Raw genomic sequence first — 24,054 nt, forward strand, 5'->3', positions numbered from 1 at the left:
CAACTTAATTTGCTCCCTTTCAGGGACATTTTTTATGTACTGAGTTGGTTCTCCTCCATTTAACTCTCCGTGACCAGTGTCTGCAGACGTACAATAATTATTGTACATGTATCGTAATCTCATGAACTTTTCAATCTTCAATCCTAAACGTACAATCTTGACAAAAATACAATAATTTTGAACAATAGTAATTTTCTACATAAAATAATTTATAAAACAAGTTTTTAAATATTATGTATTATCCCGCCAAGAATACTGGGTAAATGTTTCTTATTATGCCAAATAGACAGCGTAACGATCGCCTTGTGTAGACAACATCAGCCATAATACGAATTTTTTTGATCTGCATTTAATATGATTGGTTAATTTAACAGTTATCAGTGTGTATGTACTGTACAAGATTGCCTTCAAATACTTAACTATTGTAGGAACTTCTGTTCCATCCGAACGTTTATTTTCAAAGGCTGCCAAAATTCAAATAGTAAACCAACAAAGAAATAGAATGAAAGGCAAAAGGCTAAGTAAACTTTTATTTCTACAAAGTCTGCCTAAAGATCATTGGTCTTAAATTAGTAAAGTGAAAGTTTTCTTAGTATTTAATTTCTATTTTTTTTACTTTTTTTAAGTATTAGATAAGTAATAAGTATACAATAAATAAAATATTTCAACTATAAATTTGTTGTTTCACTTACAAATGTATAAATCATTTCACTACTGGTACTAGAGCAAGCTACAATTCTAGTAAAGCAACACTTATACGAGGGTCAAACTGAAAGTTCTTAGAAAATCAAAAACTAAGCATTCTAGCAAGTTATTAGTTTTATTATAACTTTTCAAAATAGCGTCCATTTACATCAATACATCGCTGCATTCGATGGAACCATTGAGAAAAGCACCTTGCCCACTCGGCCTTAGGGGTCTCTTCGACGGCGTTTTGAAACGCAGCCACTGCTTCTTCGGCGTCCATAAAATGTTTTCTTCGAAGTTTTTCTTTTATTTTCGGGAATAAATAAAAATCGCAGGGTGCGAGGTCGGGGCTATACGGCGGGTGACCCAGTAATTCCACGTCTGAGGTCGCCAAATAGTCGATCGTTTGCCTGGCGGTGTGCGACGAGGCATTGTCGTGATGAAGGAGGATCCTGCTGCGAGGACGTTTCCTTATGTTAACTTTTTCCAAGACAAGTGGCAAACAGTTGTTAGTGTACCACTCTGCATTAACCGTTTTCTGATCCTCTAAGACAACTGTCGCGTAATGACCTGTCTTTCCGAAGAACGAGGCCACCATCTTTTTTCCAACACTTCGACCTCTCTTCACTTTAGTTGGCAACTCTTCGGAAGGAAACACCCACTGAGCAGACTGTCTTTTGGTTTCCGGATCATAACAGTAAATCCAGCTTTCGTCACCCGTTAGTATGTCGAACACAGCATTTGAGTCACCTCCGTTAAATTTTTGGATCATTTCTCGGCACCAATCAACACGGCGGAGTTTTTGAGCCTCGGTCAAATTATGCGGTATCCAGCGGGCACAAAGCTTCCTGACCGCTAAATGTTCATGGAGGATTTTGTGCACTTGACTCATACCTATGCCTAGACTTGTCCGAATCTGCTGATAGGTCACTCTTTTGTCAGTCTCTATCATACGCCGCACAACACTGATATTGTCTTCAGTCGTCGCTGTAGAAGGCCGTCCCTCACGCAAATCATCGGTGAGATTAGTTCGACCACGTTTGAATTCATTAAACCATTTGTAAACTGTGGCACGAGATGGGGCTTCATCGTGAAAAGCCAATCGAAGTCTATCATAACTTTCTTGTTGACTTATATGACATCGAAAGTCATAAAAAATCATTGCACGAAAATTTTCTCGGCTTAAATTCATTCTGACGTGCACAGACAATTTTCAATTTGCCGCCAAATCGTAAAACAAATGACAAATGAATGAAATGTATACTCAATATTATTGGTAAAGAGTTCTATTTTCAAAATTTAAACTTATTTTTTTAATATAATGCTTTAAGTTGCCAGTTCTAAAAACTTTCAGTTTGGCCCTCGTATGTTACTTTAGTTCTCATTATACTTTCACATTGAACATATAAACGACAACAAACTCTTTAGCAGTTTGATGATGGTATGTTTTCCCAACAAAGAGTTAGAGAGCTTTATATGTTTGTATTTAAGGATGAAATTGTCCATTAAAAAAACGACAACGTTGCTTCCACAATGAGTAAAGTTTTATTTATGGCTAAAAGCGTAAATTGCTTTAAACCTGTTAACTCATTTATCCGAAGGAAATGTAATAGAAATGGGATAAACAGGACTAAAATTATATGGTTCGTAATAAATATTTAAAGTAAATAAATTTAAAATAAACATATTCATTTTATATGAAAAACCGGTCTTGTATATTTTAATCACTGGATAGAATGAAGAAAATACACAAATTATATTTACAACGTGGTAAAGTGATTAAGATCTATATAATAACGAATTTTTGTATCATTTTTAAAAGAAAATTACATTATTACTTACGCCTTACAAAAAAAAAATAAGCCAGGCATAAACGTATTCTTCATTTTTTTAGAAATTGTTAATGCCTACCACAGTATATTCTAACTCTCTCTCGCACGAAAGTAGGGTTGGGAAGTAATATATTAATTTATTCTGGCGAATTTATAGCATTAACAATTGTACATTTACACAACACTGCTTAATTCTAATAATTTAAATATACGGCTCTACTATAATACAAGCCTTTTTAAATAGTGACTATAAGATTCCACTTAGAATTAGAACAGTTGCTATTACTATGTTATTTGAATATAAAGTATATTATATTTTAGTTGTTAGTGGTAAAAACAACAAGAAAAAAATATTCTTTTTAATATTATAGGAAAAATATGTTTGTCACTTTTTAAAGTTACCGTAACATTTACCTTTGCTAAGATAATTAATAATCCTTAAAAGATTTAGCATGAATTAAATTGTTTGTTGCACATTTTTTACTAATTATTTCAACTTTCGTTTTTAATTAATAAAGGACGACGTTATTAACTTGACATTTTGTCAAAATTAAAGTGTCAAACTTCAATAATAATTTTTATAATCGTCTACCGATTTCCCACAGACTAGCAAACAAATTAAAATCAGTTAAAATTATTGTTTCTATTCATTTGTTATTTTTTTAAATTCCTAAACAAATAACAAATGAAAAGTGTTTTAATAAAGATTTTTTTGCAGTGGTGTGAATCTCTATCGATTTTGTATTACATAATGTGAGTAGATAAAAACGAATTTTTGTCACTCCATATATAGATTACATGGTGGTTTTGCATTTTAAATGTATTATTTAGTATGATTATCCTTAAATACAACAATCTACGAAAATAAAAGTAAAACCTTGATAAAGTAATTTTAAGAAAAAGTTAATTGGAGAAAATTGAATTTCGCGATTAGCAACTGTCAACAATTGTAAAGAAAAGTTAAGATATATTTTTTAGTAATTTTTTTTCTGAACGTGTACAAATAACAATTTACGTGTTTTTTTTTAAATTTGGAAGAAGCGAAAGTTGTTCTTATTTTATTGACCCAAATTTAAACAAAAGATGACGTAATATACAGTATATAGATATTCTGTTATTTGTTCTTTTTATGTTCTTCCTTGCTAAGTTTTCCGCCCGAAATGCCGTCAATGGTCGAAAAACAAACCTTGGTTTGTTTTGACTTGTGGCAAATTAAAAAGGAACCCATACAAGAACACGCCTACAAACAGGTTAAATACAAAGCAGTCCAAAAACACTTTTAGTCAATATTATAATTATTGTCTTGTTGTTTGTCTCCTAACAAAGTAAACACACCCTTAGTTTATTACGATCTACCGATGACATAATTTGTGTATTTTGTGGTATTAATTACGTTCCGCGAATATTACATAAAGTTATAAAGGGAAGGTTATCGAATAGTGACCACGAGCCGGTAGACGTGGCGTGTATGGGGCCCCACTAGCACCGATGACATAATCAAGATCGCGGGAAGTCTTGAAATGCGCAAGACCGGTCATCATGACGATTTTTTGGAGGCCTATATTATGCATTGGGTAAGCTGATATCATGATGAAAATTAAGAAACAAAAATATATTTTATATACATAAATAATACAAGGGTTCAAAATTTTTCATTTTTTTTATTAACATAAAATAAAGTTCTGTTTAGTTTATTTATGATTCCTTAACTAGAATATCGGTACGAAACGAGTTAATTCGAATTTTCGTACATCGATCACGACATCTTTCTGGCTTGCATTGCAAACGCAAACAATTTTGATTCTATAAATTCCCATCTGTTGGAGAACGGGTAATATATTACTCCGTATGATAGTTCTACGTGGCAGTTATCTGTAAAATTAAAAAAAGAATAGTTTTGCTTAATTATAATCTGTAACAAATATATATGTAAGTATTTTTTTATACATTATAGCAACTTTTTTGTTATTGTAAAATTCTGTTTGCAATTTGATTTTCACGGCTTCTCCGAGTTGAAAGCCGTGCTGAAGTAATTTTACCTTAAACTTTTTATAGTTCTTAAGCTTAGGACTCCCTTCTTATGAGTGTTAGGTTGGGTTGTTATTACATACAAATAAAAGAATCGTTTGTTGAAGAGAGCTGTTCGTGCAACCTATATTAGGAAATCTAGTCTCGCTCAAAAAAAAAAGCTTCGATGAAAATTTATATATTTATAAACAGAAATATGTCCAAAAAATATCCTCGTCAAGTCCTATATATTATAAGTGCTAGTAAGATAATATTCATATTTTTACAAAAAAAGTCCCTTATCCCCCTTTGCAAGTAGATTTTTGTAAAATCCCTTTCTTAGCTGACCTCTTCTCGACGCAAGTAATTTTCCAAACAAATGTCAAGGCGCTATGCTTTATGGTTCTAGATATATCCTGATGAGTCAATTCATAGTTGAAAAGTTTGTTGTAAGCTCTTTTCAGAAAAGGATAGGTTTGAAACTTGTAGTTTAACCCTTTCCATAAGGTTATGGTACCTTATTAAATCAATTTAGTTAGATGTAATGAATTAATAGGCATCTTAAAAACATAATTTATATTAAAAATTTGAAAAAGTTTTACATTTTTTTGGAAATTTATGGGACAAATATGTCCCTATGGTCGCTAAGGGTTACTTTCTACTTAAACATCTAAATTTTGGTTTACTTGTTGGTAAGTCTGTTTTGATGTAAATAATGTACATTTGTTACTTAGTGTACGTTTTTTTACTTATTTATGAATGATATAAATATAACAGGGCAAGTTATTTGTGGTACTCGACGAAACAATTCCTGTTGTTAGTGTAGCAAAGGTGCACTTTACACAAAACACAAGTATTATTTGTGCGGTTTTCTTTTTTGTACTTGGCACAGTGTACGCACTTATTTCTGGCATTCGACTTTTCCATTGGGTGCGATGGTAATTGTCGTTTCACTGCTTTGCGTACTATACTACTTCTTGCAGTTGGGAGGCCTCTTTGCCTGTTGGTAAAACCATTTATCAAACTCGGAGCAATAACTTGCCTGAATTTGCCGGTCGACAACAGAGATCCTTCAATTTTTTTTTGTTCATGAAGCTTAGTGTTGATGGTATGTGCATTATTAACCGATATATCTAACAGATCCAAAAATAGGCGAAGATAATACTTTATTATTGATCTCCGATCTATTTCATGGCACACTTTTAGTTGGTCCATCAGGTCCACTCCGCCCATATTTTTCTTATAGTGTGACACAATTTTAGGACATCCCACGTCAATTTTATCTGCTGAGCCAGCCTGCTGCCGTTTTACGTTATCAGTTTCTACAGGTGACAGAAAGTTGATCTACAAATAAACCGCTTTATTATCCATCCATTTCACATACGATATGCCTTAAAAACTTGTGGTGTTAATGTCTCCACGCCTTATTTTTTAATTCACTGGTGTAGTTTTCGTAAGATGTTTTCGGTTAGTTCGCACAATCTTACATGCCTTGATATTCTGGTCAATCAGTCTGTACTGCAACAAAGGTGAGTTGAAGAAATGATCAATGTAAATTTGACATCCCAAACCTTCCAGCTTTGTCGTAAGTTTCAGCGCTACTAATTCACCTAATCCATACTCAGTCCCTGAAGTTCGGTTACCGGTATATAAATCGAATTCAAATAAGTAACCCGTTGCCACATCACATCTGCACCATAATTTGAAACACTATCTTACTGGTTTATTTTTTATGTATTGCTTCATTACGTTGTGGCCTTTGAATTTGATCATATGCTCATCGATGGATTGTTTTTTTTTTGAGATGTTGAAGGTTCAGGTGATTCTTGCCGTTGAAGAGTCGTCGTTCCTTGAATCTGGACATCAAATACTCCTTGGTCATCATCCTGTGTTAGAAGTCTTAGGTCTTCGTCATCAAGCACTAAGTCATCTTCCTCATCGCTATTGTCACCCATCAAAATTTGAAGAATTTCATTTTTTCGAACTTCAAAAACTCCGCGTTCCTTACGAAACATATTCTGCGAAAAATATGAATAAGAAAATGATAGCATTTTGGTATATCACCAGGTCAAAAAGTTAAGAAATTCCGTATAAAAAGTATCCCTTTACGCCGACAGGGACAGCCGTGTCCCATAATCTTTATAACGATTTATCACAGAATATAACATAAATACATTACTACTGAATATTTAAAATAACAATTTACTTACCATGTAACAATAATTTGACACTGTAAAAACTTGAAATGCACTTTTACAATAACAATTATTTATTCCAAACAGTAGATCATTCGCGCCAAAAGAACTCTATCGTTCCGGTGACGATAGACAATAAACGGTGTAAGTTATCATATATTTCCAGTAAAAAATAATAAAAAGGTACATTCCGAAATATTAAAACAAAAAAATAATTTACAATGGTTACGTAAATATTTAATTAATCCATGATTTTTGCTTGGCACACCGGCGTCCCCGTGGTCGTGAAAGGGTTAAGTTAAGAGATAACCACTATAAGGGAGCTCATCTTGATTGTAATTTCAATCAAATTGGGCTCTTCTGGCATCCTTGTCGTGATGTACACAAGTGGTCATTATAAACGATTATTAGAGAGATTATGCAAGTTTTAACAACTACAATATTTGCTAGTATTTTTAAGGAAAAATTGAAATTAAAAATTCCTCACATTCCAAGGCAAAATAAAAATTGTAATGTGTCATTTATCAAAATACATAGATTTTTAGTTTATTAAAAATAAATATACTCACTTCTCTCCAATAAAAATGTTAATTCATTTGGTGTCATAAATTTCTCATACTGGTGTGTACCTCTGGGTGTTATATTCAAGATGTACTCTGCTACATATATGCCAAATATCTGAGTAAGACGAGATCTGTTAGGAGTAGTAAAAAATATTTTTCCATCAGGTTTAAGTGTTTCAACACATGCTTTCACAAAAAGTTCTTTGTCAGTTACATGTTCTATTACTTCTGAAGCCACAACTGCATCATAATAATTTTTTCTTTCTTGACAGTGTTCCTTAAATAAATAATAACAACAATTTAAATGTTGTAAACAGCCAAAATTACTTTGTTAAGGTCAAATGAAAACATTGAAAATATGTAACCAGAGACTGATTATTTGGATTATTCTTGGCTTAGGGCCAAACTTTAGAGTTTGAGGATAACTTAAAATGTGAAACACCTTTACTCAGAAAAAAATATGACAAAAATGCTTTTATTTTTAATTTATCTACTACTAAGTTACTGAACAGTGTCTATAATTTATCAAGAGAATATTACGCAAATATGAATTTGAATATTCAATCTAATACTTTAATTATTGTTGCATTTTTGTAATCCAACTTTAGAAATATTTAATCTAAAAACTAAATTTGCTAAACTATACTGATACTCCATGCTGGATATACTGTCTATTTTAAATAATTAACCAATAGCTAATTAGCACTTGGTTTACGGGGCGCGTCAATTTGACGCATCTTGAATTTCGTAAGAGAAATTACAGAAACGGTTTGCATTGTTATTTTTTCTCTTGTAATGACTTTTTCATTGATCAAGGGAAATATAAATTGAAGTCTATTTTCTTCAAAAGTTTTGAAATTTTGAACTTCTCTATGTGGTATACCTATCTCAACGGTATGCGTCAATTTGACGCGCTCGCAATATAGATAAAAATTTGAGTAAATATGCAAAACCACACCAAGAGTAAATAGGAATATACCAACAATACTTCTAATTCGTTATCTACGTTATCTGATATCGTCATTTCAAATAAAACAAGTGATAAACAAATGTCGAAAAACAACTATAGAAAGAACGAAACGCAGAATATAATTTGAGTGCCAAGAGATTTTGTAGGTATCAGTTGCTTAATTTAAGTATTGAAAAAAATTATACTAGAATATTTTTTTAATATTATTGTAAACCTCAATTTTATACTTTTTGACAAATAGCCCTTTTTTCATCTAAATATGTCTAGAAGAGGAGATAAAATTTTGCATAAGATAGTATTAGTGAGGAGTGTTCGGGCTCTGAAGAGGATGATATTGATTTGATTCAAAACGAGGATGAGATTGAGATTTTGGAATCTGATGAAAGTATGCAAGCAGGGGAATCATCAGACAGTGAAAAAGAAAACCTTCAAAAACTAGGTTCTCGCAGAAAAAGAATGCGTATCCTATCCGATGCTGAATCTGAGAATGAGACAAGTATTACGGAATTTTCCCGAAATTTAGAGGCATTCTGTGACACAGAAATAGCAGTAGATGGAACAACTTGGACAAAATTGGAAGTAGGCGGATCAAGAGGTCGATATCCTTCCTACAAAATCTTCAAATACATCGCTGGGCCTACTGGCCACGCAAAACGAAATGTGATGGAAGGAAACGTAAGCAGTGCTTTTCATTTGATTATTACCAAAAAACTGATTAATCAAATAAGAGGTTTGTACGTCACGTCGAATTTTGTAAGCTAGGGGAGCGTATGAAGCAAATTCGCTAAATGCTTTTTATTTATGGTCCATGGAATGGGGACCACCTTTTTTTTCTAATACGATGCCCAGAGATGAATTCATGCAAATTCTTCGATTTCTTCGACTTGATAAAAAAAGGAACGATCTAAACGTTTACGCACAGACAAATTTGCAATGATATCCGAAATTTGGAATCAATTTATAGAAAATAGCCAATGCTATTTTCTATAAATTGATAAAATAAAAATAAATCTCACGAGAATATTTCAATAGACGAACAGCTGTTCTCTACTAAAGCCTAGCCTAGCCTAGCATATTACAATGAGACAAAGTTTGGAGTCGTTATAGTAGACCAAATGGTTCGCAAATATACCACCAAAGCAGCATCTTTTCGATGGCCTCTCCAGGTGTTCTTCAACATTTTAGACTTAGCGGCAATAAACGCATGGATCTTATACAGAGAGTGTACTGGATCAAAAATATCCAGAAAAGATTATCTATTTCAGTTGGCCAAAGAATTTGCAGGAGAAAAGGAAAAATACAAAAACAGATTATAATCACCCATCACCTAGTACATCGGGAGAACGCAAGACTTGCCAAATTGGCTTTTGCAAAAGAAACAGGAGCAATAACATCTGCAAAATATGTAAAGAGGTTGGTTGTGGAAAGTGTATAAACAAAATTGAGTATTTGTGTAAAAGATGCGCAAAATAAATGCGGAATACTGGAATAATGTATAATATAATTATTAAATAATAAAAACTTTTTATAAATTTATATTTCATATTGTTAATTCTTATTTATAGTATATAAATACATTCTTTTTTTTTATTGTTGTTATATGTATTCGTTCATGCGTCAAATTGACGCGTTTTCGTAGAGATAGGTATATGAAAAATGCGCGAAAACCTAGTGTTAGTTTGGTCCAAAATATGGGGAATTTATTGCATAATTATATGTTCACATCTTTTATCACATTTTGTTACGATTGCCCATAATTTGTTAAAAGAAACTATATTCACTAAGAAATTAAATTTAATTAAGATCATTCAGATAGAAATAAAGATTGTCAGGAGGAGTAGTTAGATTTTAATTGCACAGTAAAATATTTATTTTATTAATTATATGAACATAGAACATAAATATATTACTTACCTCAACACTTGTGCATATGTAGGAAGGCAAGTTGTTTGACAACTTTGGATTTTGTTTACTATGATGTTTGGCTAATTCAATCAAGTCTTTGCCGGCATCAATACCAGTAACTTTCGCTCCTACTTTTGCTAAACCCTTAAATTAAAGACACATACATTCATATAACCTCATTGTTATAAAATTATCATTTCAACCATAGGATGTCCATTGTGGCTATGCATCCCAAACTTTATTTTAAATATGTAGTATTCTGTTAATTGCAATTCCAAAAAAGGACAACTAATAAATATACATATAATAAACAGTGACTCAACTTTAAACGAATGGGAATTTGGTTAAAACTGCCTTAATTGTAATTACATTGTTATACACTGAAATATTAAGATTGCTTCATAAAATAATCTTGGTTTTTTAAAAGCTACTTTGATATCTTAAAAAACCGGTTTTAAATAATTGTAAAATCAATTAACCTCTGAAAATATACCACCACCGCACCCAACATCTAAAATTTTCTTGTTAGCCAATGGTTCAGTAGTTCTTTTATCCGGTGAGCATTGAACAAGACCATCTCTTACGAAAGGTACTCTAAAACAATAAAGGTGATATCAGTACTAAATTTAGAAAACTATTGTAAATATTTTCTTTTATTAATAAAATTTTTAATTTATGACATAAAAGTAACATTTATTTGATTAGCCGATAGAAATGGAATTTTTAATAATAAATGCTGAACTTGCAGTGCAGTTAAATCAAGTGGTTATTTTCTAAGTGACTATAGCATTAAACATAATAGCTCTTATTATTCAATAGTGTATCCACTAATATAATTAGAAAATTTGTTTAATAATTCTAAGGATTGAACATTTAAAGCTGTTAGCTCAAAATAGATAAAAAAGTTAGTACCTCAACAAATTCATGGAGTGCAGTGGTTTTATTGCACCAAACTCGTCCCACCAGACTTTTTGTAGCTTTGCATGTTGATTAATATCTTTTGGATCAATAGTGGTTTTGGTCTGAGTTTCTGCTTGTTGTTGACATTTGCTGGCAGTAGCAAATTTTTCAGACTTTTGATATTTACAAAGCCTGTGTATAATAAAATAATCAAAATTTTCCAAATTGCACATAAATTACAAATATAAAAATCTTCATCAATATTTACTTATGTATGTATTTATGTGTATGTATATATATATATGTATGTACATATACACACACATGTATAACATGTAATCTCTTTATTTATACAAAGAAATTTTCTTTACAGTAAGGTTTTCTACATGTCAAGTGAAAACATTGCTGTAATTTTTACTAATTATAAAACTTTATTTTTACTAATTATAAAACTAAGTGAAATGCACTGCTATATGTAATTACTTTAAAAATAATAATAATTTAAATAAGAAACACGTTTTTTAATTGTTTTCCAAACGTAATATTTTCAGATATAACCAAAGTAGCTCCTCCAAAATTATGAGTACTGAATCAGTATATGATTTATTGGTAAATACACTGAGATACATAAAAATAAGTGTTATACGTATAAAATACTACATAAAATTTTTAGATAGAATTACAATATTTCATCTTTTTAAATAAAATCATGTATTAATATTGTTATAACTTACAAATCAGACCGCAGAGATATGTAGCTCCTTCGTATTAAATTCATTTTGGGCATTTAAAACCGCATCCACGCGTAAGAAAAATTAAAAATTTAACATTTAAAACAAAACACGTCGTCGCTTCCGAGTGACTAAAAGAATTAAATGTTAATAGAGTACGTATCATATAATAGTGTTGCACGTCGCCCAGTGTAAACGATTTTTAAGAATCGGTATATTTCACTAGAATCGATAAATTTCATATTTAGTTCTCTATATTTCGTTATTATAACCCCGGTGACAAACGTTTGAGTAAGTAACGGATTTATGGTTTAGTAAATTGTTTCGTCAATATGTCACTTTATATACGCGTACTTTAAAATCATCACATAGCGGTCGGTATGATGATTTGTTCATAGTCCCTTTCGGCTCGCGTGTTTAACAACACACACATTATAATACATATTTTTAGATCCAAAGCGGCTACATGAAAGATGCATTCAGAATTTGTTTTATTATGTTAATTTTATTGGATATCATCAATGACTTGAGTAAATTCCACTTTTTTGCCCAGTAAATTCATTTTTTTGTTTTTTTATGTTGCTTTGAAATACTGTTTTCTATTAACTTGAAGATTTAATTATACTTCTCTAAGTAAACGTTGAAACTGTATAAATAAAATAAGATCAGTAACGTTTAATCAACAATTTTCAAACAGTTATAGTTAAATATAAAGCTATATTCCATACTATGATAATTAATAAAAAAATTGTAAGCTACACAATGCGAAACAATGAAATATACTATAGTTAAAAAGATGAAAATTATGAAATAATCATATAATATCTTTTAAATTTTATCGCGGCAATAAATTATATTTCCCAAGCAATAAAAGTTGTCCGTGAATAAGTTTACAAACTCGCGATTTCTATGATCGCGAAGTTCAAGTTCGAACGTGTGTCAATTGAATCTGAAATCAAATAGGATTGTCCGTCAAATGAAATTAAAAACTCAAGTATTAAACGGTTATCATCATAATTCTACAGTATCTTAACTTTAATTTCTTTTTATAGCTTAGTTATCACATGCTTATTATTAGGAAGTAAATTTTAATTTATGCCCTTGTGTATAGCAGTCTGATGACGGTATGGACACAATAGTTATGGCTGATTTTATGACAGAATTTCCCAACAAAGAGTTAGAGAGCTTTATATGATTGTATTTAAGGATTAAATTGTCCATTAAAAAAACGATAACGTTGATCCCACAATGAGTAAAGTTTTATTTATGCCTAAAAGCGTAAATTGCTTTAAACCTGTTAACTCATTTATCCGAAGGAAATGTAATAGAAATGGGATAAACAGGACCAAAATTATATGGTTCGTAATAAATATTTAAAGTGGATAAATTTTAAAATAAACATATTCAGTTTATATAAAAAACCGGTTCTGTATTTTTTAATCACCGGATAGAATAAAAAAAATACACAAATTATAGTTACAACGTGGTAAAGTGATTAAGATCTAGATAATAACGAATTTTTGGATCATTTTAAAAAAGAAAATTACATTATTACTTACGCCTTACAAAAAAAATAAGCCAGGCATAAACGTATTCTTAAATTTTTTAGAAATTGTTAATGCGTACCACAGTATATTTTAACTTTCTCTCGCACGAAAGTATTGTTGGAAAGTAATATATTAATTTATTCTGGCGAATTTATAGCATTAACAATTGTACATTTACACAACACTGCTTAATTCTAATAATTTAAATATATGGCTCTACTAAACTACTCAAAACAAAATAGGGCCCACCGCAACTTTGTCTCTAATCGTGTTTATAAATAACCCATATACTAATTATTGACAAAATGAAGCACTACCACTTCTAGCACACATGTTTATTAGTTCATAATGATGTTTTAAAAGTTAACTTTTTTGTTGACTTCAAGTGGGTAGACAAAAAAGTAAAGTGCTTAAATTTATCCATTTCTTAAATTTTCGATCGTTTGTGTTCTCAGTCTTGCTTTCAGCGCAATACTTTGATCACACTTTGTTTAGCTGTGTTTTTTTCGTTTCGGCACTATTCCCGATTACAATGCCAGGTTCTCGTCGTCATATGGATGTGGAAACTTCGACAAGAGCAGTTCTTTTGCTTCAAGAGGGGGAATCGCAAAGATCGGTTGCATCTCGCCTTGGTGTGTCACGGCGAGCTATACGAAACGTATGGAAGCGATTCCAGGAGACAGGTAGTGTGGCTAGAAGACCTGGATCAGGAAGGATTCGAGCCACAACTGCTCAAGAAAACCGGTACATTCGATTGACTGCGCCGGGACCGCACGACAACCGACCGGACCTTGCAATCCCGGCTAAGGCAATCTACTGGCACACGCGTTAGTGGTCAAACCATTCGGAATCGACTCCACGAGGACGGGCAACATTCTAGGATGCGTGATATTCGTTTAAAATTAACAAGGGCTCACCGGGCAACACGTTTGTGGTTTGCGCGTGAGCATTTGGACTGGACCATGGACAATTGGAGGACAGTACTCTTTTCAGACGAGTGTAAAGTTAAGTTTTTTAGCGATGACAGACGTGTACGTGTGTGGAGAAGAGAAGGAGAACGTTGTACTAAACCATGCATGCACGGTACTGATCGTTTTGGGGGCCCGAGTGTGATGATATGGGGCGGTATAAGCTTGTTAGGCAAAACAGAGCTGGTGATCTTGAACTAAGGGACGGTCACTGCAGCCAGTTACGTCGAGCAAGTAATTCGACCTTATGTCATCCCATATTCACAAAGAGTAGGTGATAATTTTGTGTTTATGCAAGACAACGCTCGTGCGCATACAGCTAGGGTCACTCAGAGGGCACTTTCTGATGCCAATATCTCGGTTTTACCTTGGCCAGCAATGAGTCCCGATCTAAACCCGATTGAGCATTTATAGAATCAATTGAAAAGAAGTCTTAAAGAGACCCATAGCCTTGTTAACAGCCAACAGGACCTCATAAACGCGCTGAAACTCTGTTAGGAACGAATACCCGACCAAAACATCACTCATCTGATTGAGAGTGTTCCAGATAGGCTCAGGGAGTGCATACGGAGCAAAGGAGGTCCTACTCGATATTAAAGAAAAGCTCCCGGCAAGTTTATTAAAAACAAACAGTGACTATAAAAGTTTTTATTGACAGTCTACTTAGTGCTCATTTTCTCTAAAAATGTGTATTTGAGTGTATTGCGATAAAATTAATCAATTCAATCGTTATTTTGTGTTTACTTAATGTGTAAAACCCTAATTCAACATCGACTAATTGTAAAAATTTAATAATCATGTATGCACATAAATTAAGGGGCAAAATGATGGTGGGCCCTATTTTGTTTTGAGTAGCATATAATACAAGCCTTTTTAAATAGTGACTATAAGATTCCACTTAGAATTAGAACAGTTGCTATTACTATGTTATTTGAATATAAAGTATATTATATTTTAGTTGTTAGTGGCAAAAACAACAAGAAAAAAATATTCTTTTCAATATTATAGGAAAAATATGTTTGTCACTTTTTAAAGTAACCGTAACATTTACCTTTGCTAAGATAATTAATAATCCTTAAAAAATTTAGCATGAATTAAATTGTTGCACATTTTTTTACTGATTTATTTCAACTTTCGTTTTTAATTAATAAAGGACGTTGTCATTAACTTGACATTTTGTCAAAATTAAAGTGTCAAACTTCAATAATAATTTTTATAATCGTCTACCGATTTCCCACAGACTTTAGCAAATAAATAAAAATCAGTTAAAATTATTGTTTCTATTCATTTGTTATTTTTTTAAATTCTTAAACAAATAACGGTGAGTGGTGTGAATCTCTATCGATTTTGTACTCGTATTACATAATGTGAGTAGATGAAAACGAATTTTTGTCACTCCATACTATATACATATAGATTACGTGGTGGTTTTGCATTTTCAATGTATTATTTAGTATGATTATTCTTAAAAACATTCGAATCTACGAAAATAAAAATAAAAACTTAATAAAATAATTTTAAGAAAAAGTTAATTGGAGAAAATTGAATTTCGTGATTAGCAACTGTCAACAATTGTAACGAAAAGTTAAGATATATTTTTCAGTAATTTTTTTTCTGAACGTGTACAAATAACAATTTACGTGTTTTTTTTTTTTTTTAATTTGGAAGAAGAGAAAGTCGTTCTTATTTTATGGACCCAAATTTAAATAAAAGATGACGTAATATACAGTATATAGATATTCTGTTATTTGTTCTTTTTATGTTCTTCCTTGCTAAGTTTTCCGCCCGAATTGCCGTCAATGGTCGAAATACAAACCTTGGTTTGTTTTGACTTCTGGCAAATTAAAAAGGAACCCATACAAGAACACGCCTACAAATAGGTTAAATACAAAGCAGTCCAATAACACTTTTAGTCATTATTATAATTATTGTCTTGTTACGAATGAGTTAAGATTTTAGAGACAAAGTAAACACACCCTTAGTTTATTACGATCTACCGATGACATAATTTGTGTATTTTGTGGTATTAATTACGTTCCGCGAATATTACATAAAGTTATAACAAAAATAACTTTATATGTAACCGTGAAGCGTAAGTATAGTGAAGAGCGGTGTTTAGGTTTTCAAATTGTAAAAAATTGTAGGACTTGTTAGGTGTTATTGCTCGAATTCTAGTAAAATTCTGTAAGTGGAATAAATATTGCGATCGGGCACCACAAACCCGAATCGAACAAAAGAAAAAAATAGCTTTTTTGCAATAGTACCCGATTTAAAAACGGTAAAACTACTTCAGAAAAATGCTGGCATAACGTTACTGACAAAAATATTCTTTAGTGCATGTTCAATATAAAAACACTTTTTCAATTAAATATTAAAACTGCTATTGTTTAACAAACAAAACCCAGTTTAATAATACAGAAACACACTCAACACACACATCACAGTCATTGTTTCATCATTAATGTTTGCAAGTTATTTAGTCCTAATTTTGAATTATCTGTATTTAGCCTGTCATGGTTATGATAACGCTACTAATGGTTTTACATTATTTAAATATGCAACGAAATTATTGCCTCGCTGACAATATAACACTGCGAAATATTATTGAATATGTGAGGACTACGCCTCACATCGCTTTTTAAGAAATATGAATAGGCATTTTAATATCGCGTAAGCTTGTGGTTATAAATGAAACAACAAATAAAAATTATGTCAGAAAATTAGTAAACTTCAATTTCTGTACTGTTTTACGTGAGTTTATATATAAATAAATATTAAATAAATGCAATACTTTACTCTAAATATATTTTACTAGAATACTAAACAACAGTGTTCTTGGACTACATTCATGCTCATGTTGGAAGGATAAAATTGAAACGCCCTCACCCTGTATAAATATTTTTACTACATAAATTATTGTTATTTTTTAAAAAAAAATTAATATTGCTTGATAAAATTATCGGAAGACATTAAATGCAGGTTGCTTGCAACGGATCTTACTCAAAATCTATAGGAGAGATCTAAGTCCAGCTGTGGACGTTCTACTGATGAAATGATGATCAAATAGTATGCTTTACCCATGATAATGCTATCCCTATTTAACATAATATAAAAAAATACAATACTCTGCACCGAACCAGTGTTTTTTGCTTAATTATATAGATGTTTGATTGTTAAGAACCTAGGATTCCTCAAAATTAATCGCTGCTATCCCCAATTGTATTCAGTTCTACAAGCGCAACAGGCAATACTTAACTTCTCTAATCTTGGAATTATTCATTGGCAAAATAAACTGCATTTGTTGGGAAACAATATAGAAAAAGAAATTATTTGTTAAGTATAATAAAATACAAATAGTTCTGAAAAATACTAAGGACATTTTACGATTATGAATAAAATTATGAATTATGTATTTTTCACATCGTGATTACTGCTGATAAAGAAGCCAGTAGAATTCACTTTTACCCCATATATAAAGTTCTTTTAGAACTTTATCTTAAAATTGGCGTAATCCGAATATTTTTATTATCTGTAAATTTTTTATAATTGATTGCAGATTAGTATTTCGTGTTAATATTTATAAACTCGCTAAGGGAAAAAAGTCCGTCATATTTTAACTGCAACTCAATTTGTTGGAAACAAAGTGAAGCCTTTTTGTTCTAAGTCAGGAAAACCGTGGACAATGAAGAACACTAATCGAATTTTAACGACGACAGACTACGGAAACAAAAGCTCTCTCTGGCTTTCTTAGCAGTCGAGAAATTTGTAAACTGGAAAATGTTTATGTATTTTAAAAAGGTTTAATTTGCTCAGTCGTTTATATTTAATTGAAACAGTATTATTCTCATTCACTTGGATTATTTTGAAAAATCCAAAGTAGTTTGAGATTATTTTCCGTGTTGACGTACATGTATAAAAACCGTAGTTTTGCTCATTGCCAAAATTACATGCAGTAATTTTCGCAGATGTGTTTCATGTATTAAAGGAGACTTATGGAAATTGTGATGCTATTTGTAATAGAAATTGATCAGACTCGGATGTATAGGATTGTATTTTATACTTTGTATTTCAGGCTTTGTATTGGAATCGTTATTACTCTCAAAATATAATGAAGTTTATTAAATAAAGAGTATATATATGACTTCTCAGAGGCAGGCAAAGTGCAAGTGATGCCGCTGGTGATAATAGCGGTGTAAGTACTTAACTGCTAAACTGTCTGACTTTGTAAAGCCAGTTATTGTCATTGTTTCAGGTGCAGGACGTTTACTTCTGGGTGTAGACATACCTCATAGATTTTCAATAGAGTCAGTTGGAAACGGCTTGCATTCAGCTTCTTTCGACGACTTTAATAAGGTCGTCTGTTTCACCTCGTCGTTTCGTGGTCTCCATTCTAAGTTATAAGAGTCTCAGCGGCATTCTATTCTGCATGTTATGCAGCCTGCCCATAGCTACTTTAACTATCCGCTGGGCTATATTAGTTGCTTTCGTTCGTCTATGGATCTCCTCATTCTTGCAGAGAACTTTTGAGCACAGCCGTCGTAATGGCAGGTTGAGTGAATTTAGTTAGTTTGGTATTGAAGTGCGAAGTAAGTCTTTACGTTTCACTGCCGTTATTCATCACTAGCATAGCAAATAAATAAAAATAAGTATTTAATATATATCTTTGCATATATAAATATTAGAGAATCAAAGAGCAGCTTCGAGTACCATTTCGGGCAGCAAAATTTCTTTACTAATTACATTTTTAACCTTCTTACAACTAGAAATAAAAAAGTTTATAAGAACAAACAAACTAAAGAAAGCAAATAAAACTTGTTTTTCCCATCGCAACACGGAATCCTTAGCAAGTTTAATTTCCGGATATTAAACGGTACGGTAGGTATTTATTATTCTAAGCATTATTAGAATGGAAAAAAGAGGATGACGCAAATTTGAATATACTTTTTAATTTTATTTAGTAAGATATCATTAATTTGGGTTTTCTTGGCTAGCTCAATGAATTAATTACGTTAAGAGGAATAACTTATTTTTATACAAGTCTAAGCTTCAAATTTTTGGTTTGTTGTCTGTGTAATTTGTTTTTCAAAATAGGTTTTGCAAGTAAAAGTGACCGCCTATTACACATTTGCAACATAAAGAAATGATTACGTTTTCACTGTTCCACTAACTCATTTATCGAAACAAAGTTTTAAATTCCACTACTATATATTTTCAAATTCATGATGTTTTTAATTTTAATATTTTTTACAATACGATGTATACATTACCCATAATATTAGATAGAGAAACATATAGTATAAAGTTCACAAATTCATGGTGTCTTGTGAGAGATTTGTGTCTTTTAAAAATAAATTTGTTATATAAATTATTAATAAAAGTTTTGAACAATAGCATAGCAATGCGGATTTTTTTAAGAGTGTGTCACCAATTGTCTTTCGGCTAGTTGCACACATTTCAAAACGGAGCCTTGAGTTCTGCGCCAGACACTGCAGTAAACTTGGTTTGATTGAGCTTATTTCTCGACAAATATTTTTTTCGAAATTCAGAAGAGTTGGGGTTATTATTGTAATTCTCTCTTTGAGGTAGCCATAAAAATTCATTAGAGTTGAGTCGGGCGACTTCTTGGCTACCGGATATCCCCAAAGCGATTGATAAGTTTTTGGAGAAAAGCTTCCCGAAGGATACAAGATCTGGTCGTGTGTGCGGTCGCACCATCCTGTGAGAAACGTAAAGAGTAGCACAAATGAACCCGCAGGTTCGGCAAATATAAAACTGTAATAACGCGTCGATAATTTTCACTACTGTTATTCCTAGCCTGGCCTGGAGCATTTTCGATAAAAAAATGGTGCAATTATACTATTCGCAGATAAAGCATACAAAGTGGTTACACTGTGGCATTGTAATGATTTTTTATGTTTCAGTCGATGGTTGTGGGTTCTTGGAGACAAGTTACGGTAGTTTTGTTAGTTGATGTGACTGTTTGAGTGAAAATAAGCTTCATCGCTCCAAGAAATAAGATTTGTTGTGCGGAAACGCTCTAATATTGTTCGATTAAAATTTTGACGTAAAAAGTCACTTTCTTCCAGTTCTTAAACAATTTGAATTATAAAATGATATCTCTTAAAATCCTTTTTTTTTAATTTAATGAATAATCGCCCCTGGAAGTCACAGTGAGGCTGCTCATTTTCGTATTAACAGTCATAGATTTTTACGTAAACTGCTTGCAACCAGTTCTACGTAAAAACATTACCCTGACTTATTAAAGTTGCTCTTTGTAGATAGAATTGGTACTTGCCGTAGGGTGTTCTGTTGCTTGGAATAGAACCTAGACAAATTAAAATTTACACTCTGTACATCACTTATTCATCGAATACCGAAGTGTGAACAAAGTTGTCGGCAGTTACGTAAGAATTATTACTCATAAAAAGGTCTCGACGGCGAAAGCGCTGTTCATTCGACCATTTCCTTCCGATTCCAACGGCATTAACTTCCCCCGCACTGTTTATTACTTTTTGAAATAATCTTTTTTTAAAAATACAAGTTGCCTCCAGACACCATTTATTAATTATAATAAAAAATAATATCACAAAAAAGTACAACGATATGACCTGTTTTATGGAAATAGAAGAAGGGCAAGTAACGAGTAGTCAACGTGTACATTATTAAAGATAGTTTAAGATAAATATAAAAATATATTCAAAACAAGAAATATGTACCTTCCTTTATTTATTAGAGTGATAGGTTATGGGTGTAAAAGCTTTCAAGGCTTTTTACATTCATCAGGTACAGGTTATTAGCTGACAATTAATGCCAATAAAATAAATAAATTGAAGAAGGTAACAATAATATAGTGTGATGTATGTAAAATCGTATTATAAATCGGTTAACTACATATTAAAATTAATTATTGTTCAGTATCGGCGTATCTTATAGACTATGTACTCTTACAAGTAATTGGCCTGTCGCATACCTATAGAGAAGGAAATTTTTTCAAATTATACAAGGTAATTAGAAAAAGGTGGAGATATTTGAAAATGTTTTGCTGATAAATAAGCTAAACGTTAACCCCTTTAAAGATTTATTATCTATAACCAATCACCCTGTATATATAAGAAAACAAATATTATTCATAGTTAAACAAAAGCTTTAATACAATTATAAATTAAAAATAATACTACATACCGTTTGTGAGATGCCGCCACTAATGAGGGAATTTAGATACGGGCACCCGAAGACCGATATCATGGCAACCTCAAAGGAAGCCTATGCCTAAACTTTGTCGGCTAACCTTATAATGATGTTGATAATTTAAAAAAAAAACTTATAACTAAATGACCTTTTGCTAATTTTTATTCTGAAACCTGTTTAAGCTGGGAACCGTTCCAATCTAGGAGAGATAAATTTAATTTTATTTACTAAATATTAATAGATATAGAATTAATAATAAGTATTGTAACAAAATTATCTTAAATTATTTGGTTAAAAATATGTTTAAATTAGAATTTACTTTTTTTTCATTTTAAAGAGATATTTATTTGTACGTGTATGTTATTCTCAACAATGGAAAGGTAGTCTGCGTAAAATTGGCCCATACGTTTTCAGAATATTGCTCTCTATTCTTCAAGATATTGCGTATCCGTTGGTTTGGGTTTCAAATATATCACTTTGAAGATTGTAGTATTCAAGTTTGTATAACAAATTTGAAAATATAATGGGTGTATGTGTACGTGTTATCATTTATAACATATATATAAATTATTAACTTTTTTAAATATCAAGTATTACCTACTATTGAAATTATCAAATTATGATATTACAATATATTTAATTAATGAGATATAATAGGACCTCATTCTTCTTAATTTATGTATTACTTTGCGCTTCATTGACAAGCTCATGGTCTTTTAACGAGACATGGAGAAGACTTTGCTTGTGCTAACGTGATCAAATCAGAAATTAGGCAACCCGCAAAAGAAACCTACGGACATAGCAGATTAGCAAATTGAAGTAGCAGTAGGCAACATGGCACGTAGGAAACATAGCGGTTGGGATCTTAAGTTTCTGGAGTGAAAAGACAGACGACCTTTTTAAAGTCCTCGGAACAAGTTGAAAGCAGGTCTTTGATTGGTGGTAACAATTGAAAACAAATGAGGTTGCCCCAAGTCGAGCAGAGGACGTCCGATGGTTTAAACCTGAGTTCCCCAAACTTTTTTGTGTCGTAGACTCCTTGCCTTGTTTTTCCGTGTTGGGTAGACCCTCTTTTTACCTGATATTGATTTCCTGTAAATTTCTAACTGTAGTGAAGTTTAGTATTAAAAACTTAAAGTAAAAACACATGTTAATTTATACATTTATTAATTGAATTTAAATTAAAACTGCCCAAAATAAAATTTCGTATCTGTTATGTAAAATATACGTAACATTAAATAAACATAATTTTTTACTTCATAGGTACTTTTTTTTATAAATAATGTAAATATTTTGATATTATAAGTTAGTATGATGTAAGTAAATAGGTACTATCAGTGTATGTGTTGAGATCCACTATTGTGGACCCCTATTTTCATTCATGGATCTCCAAATTTTTTTTCGCTGACGTAGACCCCTTGCATATTGTCATAGACCCCTAGGGGTCGATATAGATAACATTGGGAATCACTGGTTTAAACGATGGTCACGATAATGATGGGTATATTTGGCTAAGTAAATCAGAAGACGACTAGAGAAAAGAAACCTATTAATAAATAGAAAGATTCAAAATTTATTATTGCGAGAGTAATATACGTTACGACACTTAAAGCATTTTAATATTTATTAAAAAGTTGTAATATTTATAGATTTAAAAAATGCTTGCTTTATTAGAGTAACCGTAGGGTCAATTGTTTATCTTGCATAAGAAAAAAAAAGAGATTCGATGTCATAAACGAAAATTACTAGTTCGATCAAGTCTTCATTATCGTATCAGCTATAGTACATCCACTGCTGGTCATACATAAGTCACTGTCACAGTCGTAGGAAATATTAAAAGCGACTGCTTTATTATGTAATTAAGGTTCTAGAGTTCATCTTCTTTCTTTGAATCAGTGTGACCATTGAGTTTCTTTTGTACCATACGATCGAAAACCAGAACACTTTACCAATCGAACGACCTGATTAAATAATCTTTATTTCCTGGAAAGTTTAAAATTTAAAGAAACTTGAATTAACTGGGAATTTAAATGGCTCTTTTGGTTGAATTTATTAGCACACAACAAAAGGAGTCACTTACAAAGCAATAAACAACAAAGTCAGTAAGGCATTGTTGTTTATCACACTGTGCGGGGAATTTCGTTAGTTCTTGTGAAAGACATATTGCTTTTAACATTTTTTTTATTACTAAATGAATTTGTGCATTTAAATTGTAACTAAGTAATTATAAAATAGTAGCGTAGTATAATTCTTAATAGATCTTTATATTAAGGTTTACTTCTAGAAAATGAAGTCTATAAAAAAAAGGTAATAATAAAGTACAAAAATATTAAAAACAGTACTTAGTCTGAATGAATAAAGCTTTTGGCGCTATTAATGTCATAAAATATATTTAAAAACAACAGTTGAATTGTGAACTGCTAATTTTAAATTATTAAAACTGGCGATATTTGAAAACGAGAAAATAGAGATTTGCAAACAATTTTTTTGATTCTTTTTAAAAACCACTTCATAAATGATACTTGAAAAAGTAAATTAACTCTATATTCAAAAGGATTTAG

The 24,054-nt window shown here is 31.4% G+C and overlaps 1 protein-coding gene across 1 annotated transcript; it reads right to left on the reverse strand.

Moving 5' to 3' along the window:
* Positions 1 to 4,182: 4,182 nt before the first annotated feature.
* LOC137918532 (ubiquinone biosynthesis O-methyltransferase, mitochondrial-like) lies at positions 4,183 to 11,837 on the reverse strand. Its single transcript, XM_068761352.1, has 6 exons — positions 11,794 to 11,837; positions 11,072 to 11,251; positions 10,639 to 10,753; positions 10,169 to 10,303; positions 7,291 to 7,561; positions 4,183 to 4,391 (listed from the first exon to the last, which is right to left on the reverse strand). Exons 1-6 carry the CDS (start codon positions 11,835 to 11,837, stop codon positions 4,276 to 4,278), a joined length of 861 nt encoding a protein of 286 aa, XP_068617453.1. The 3' UTR covers positions 4,183 to 4,275.
* Between the last annotated feature and the right edge of the window lie 12,217 nt (positions 11,838 to 24,054).

The sequence above is a fragment of the Battus philenor genome, unplaced genomic scaffold, assembly GCF_028537555.1.
Source record: "Battus philenor isolate CCGP_79_NKW_IND1 unplaced genomic scaffold, ilBatPhil1.0.hap1 SCAF_14, whole genome shotgun sequence".
NCBI classification, from domain to species: Eukaryota; Metazoa; Arthropoda; class Insecta; order Lepidoptera; family Papilionidae; genus Battus; species Battus philenor.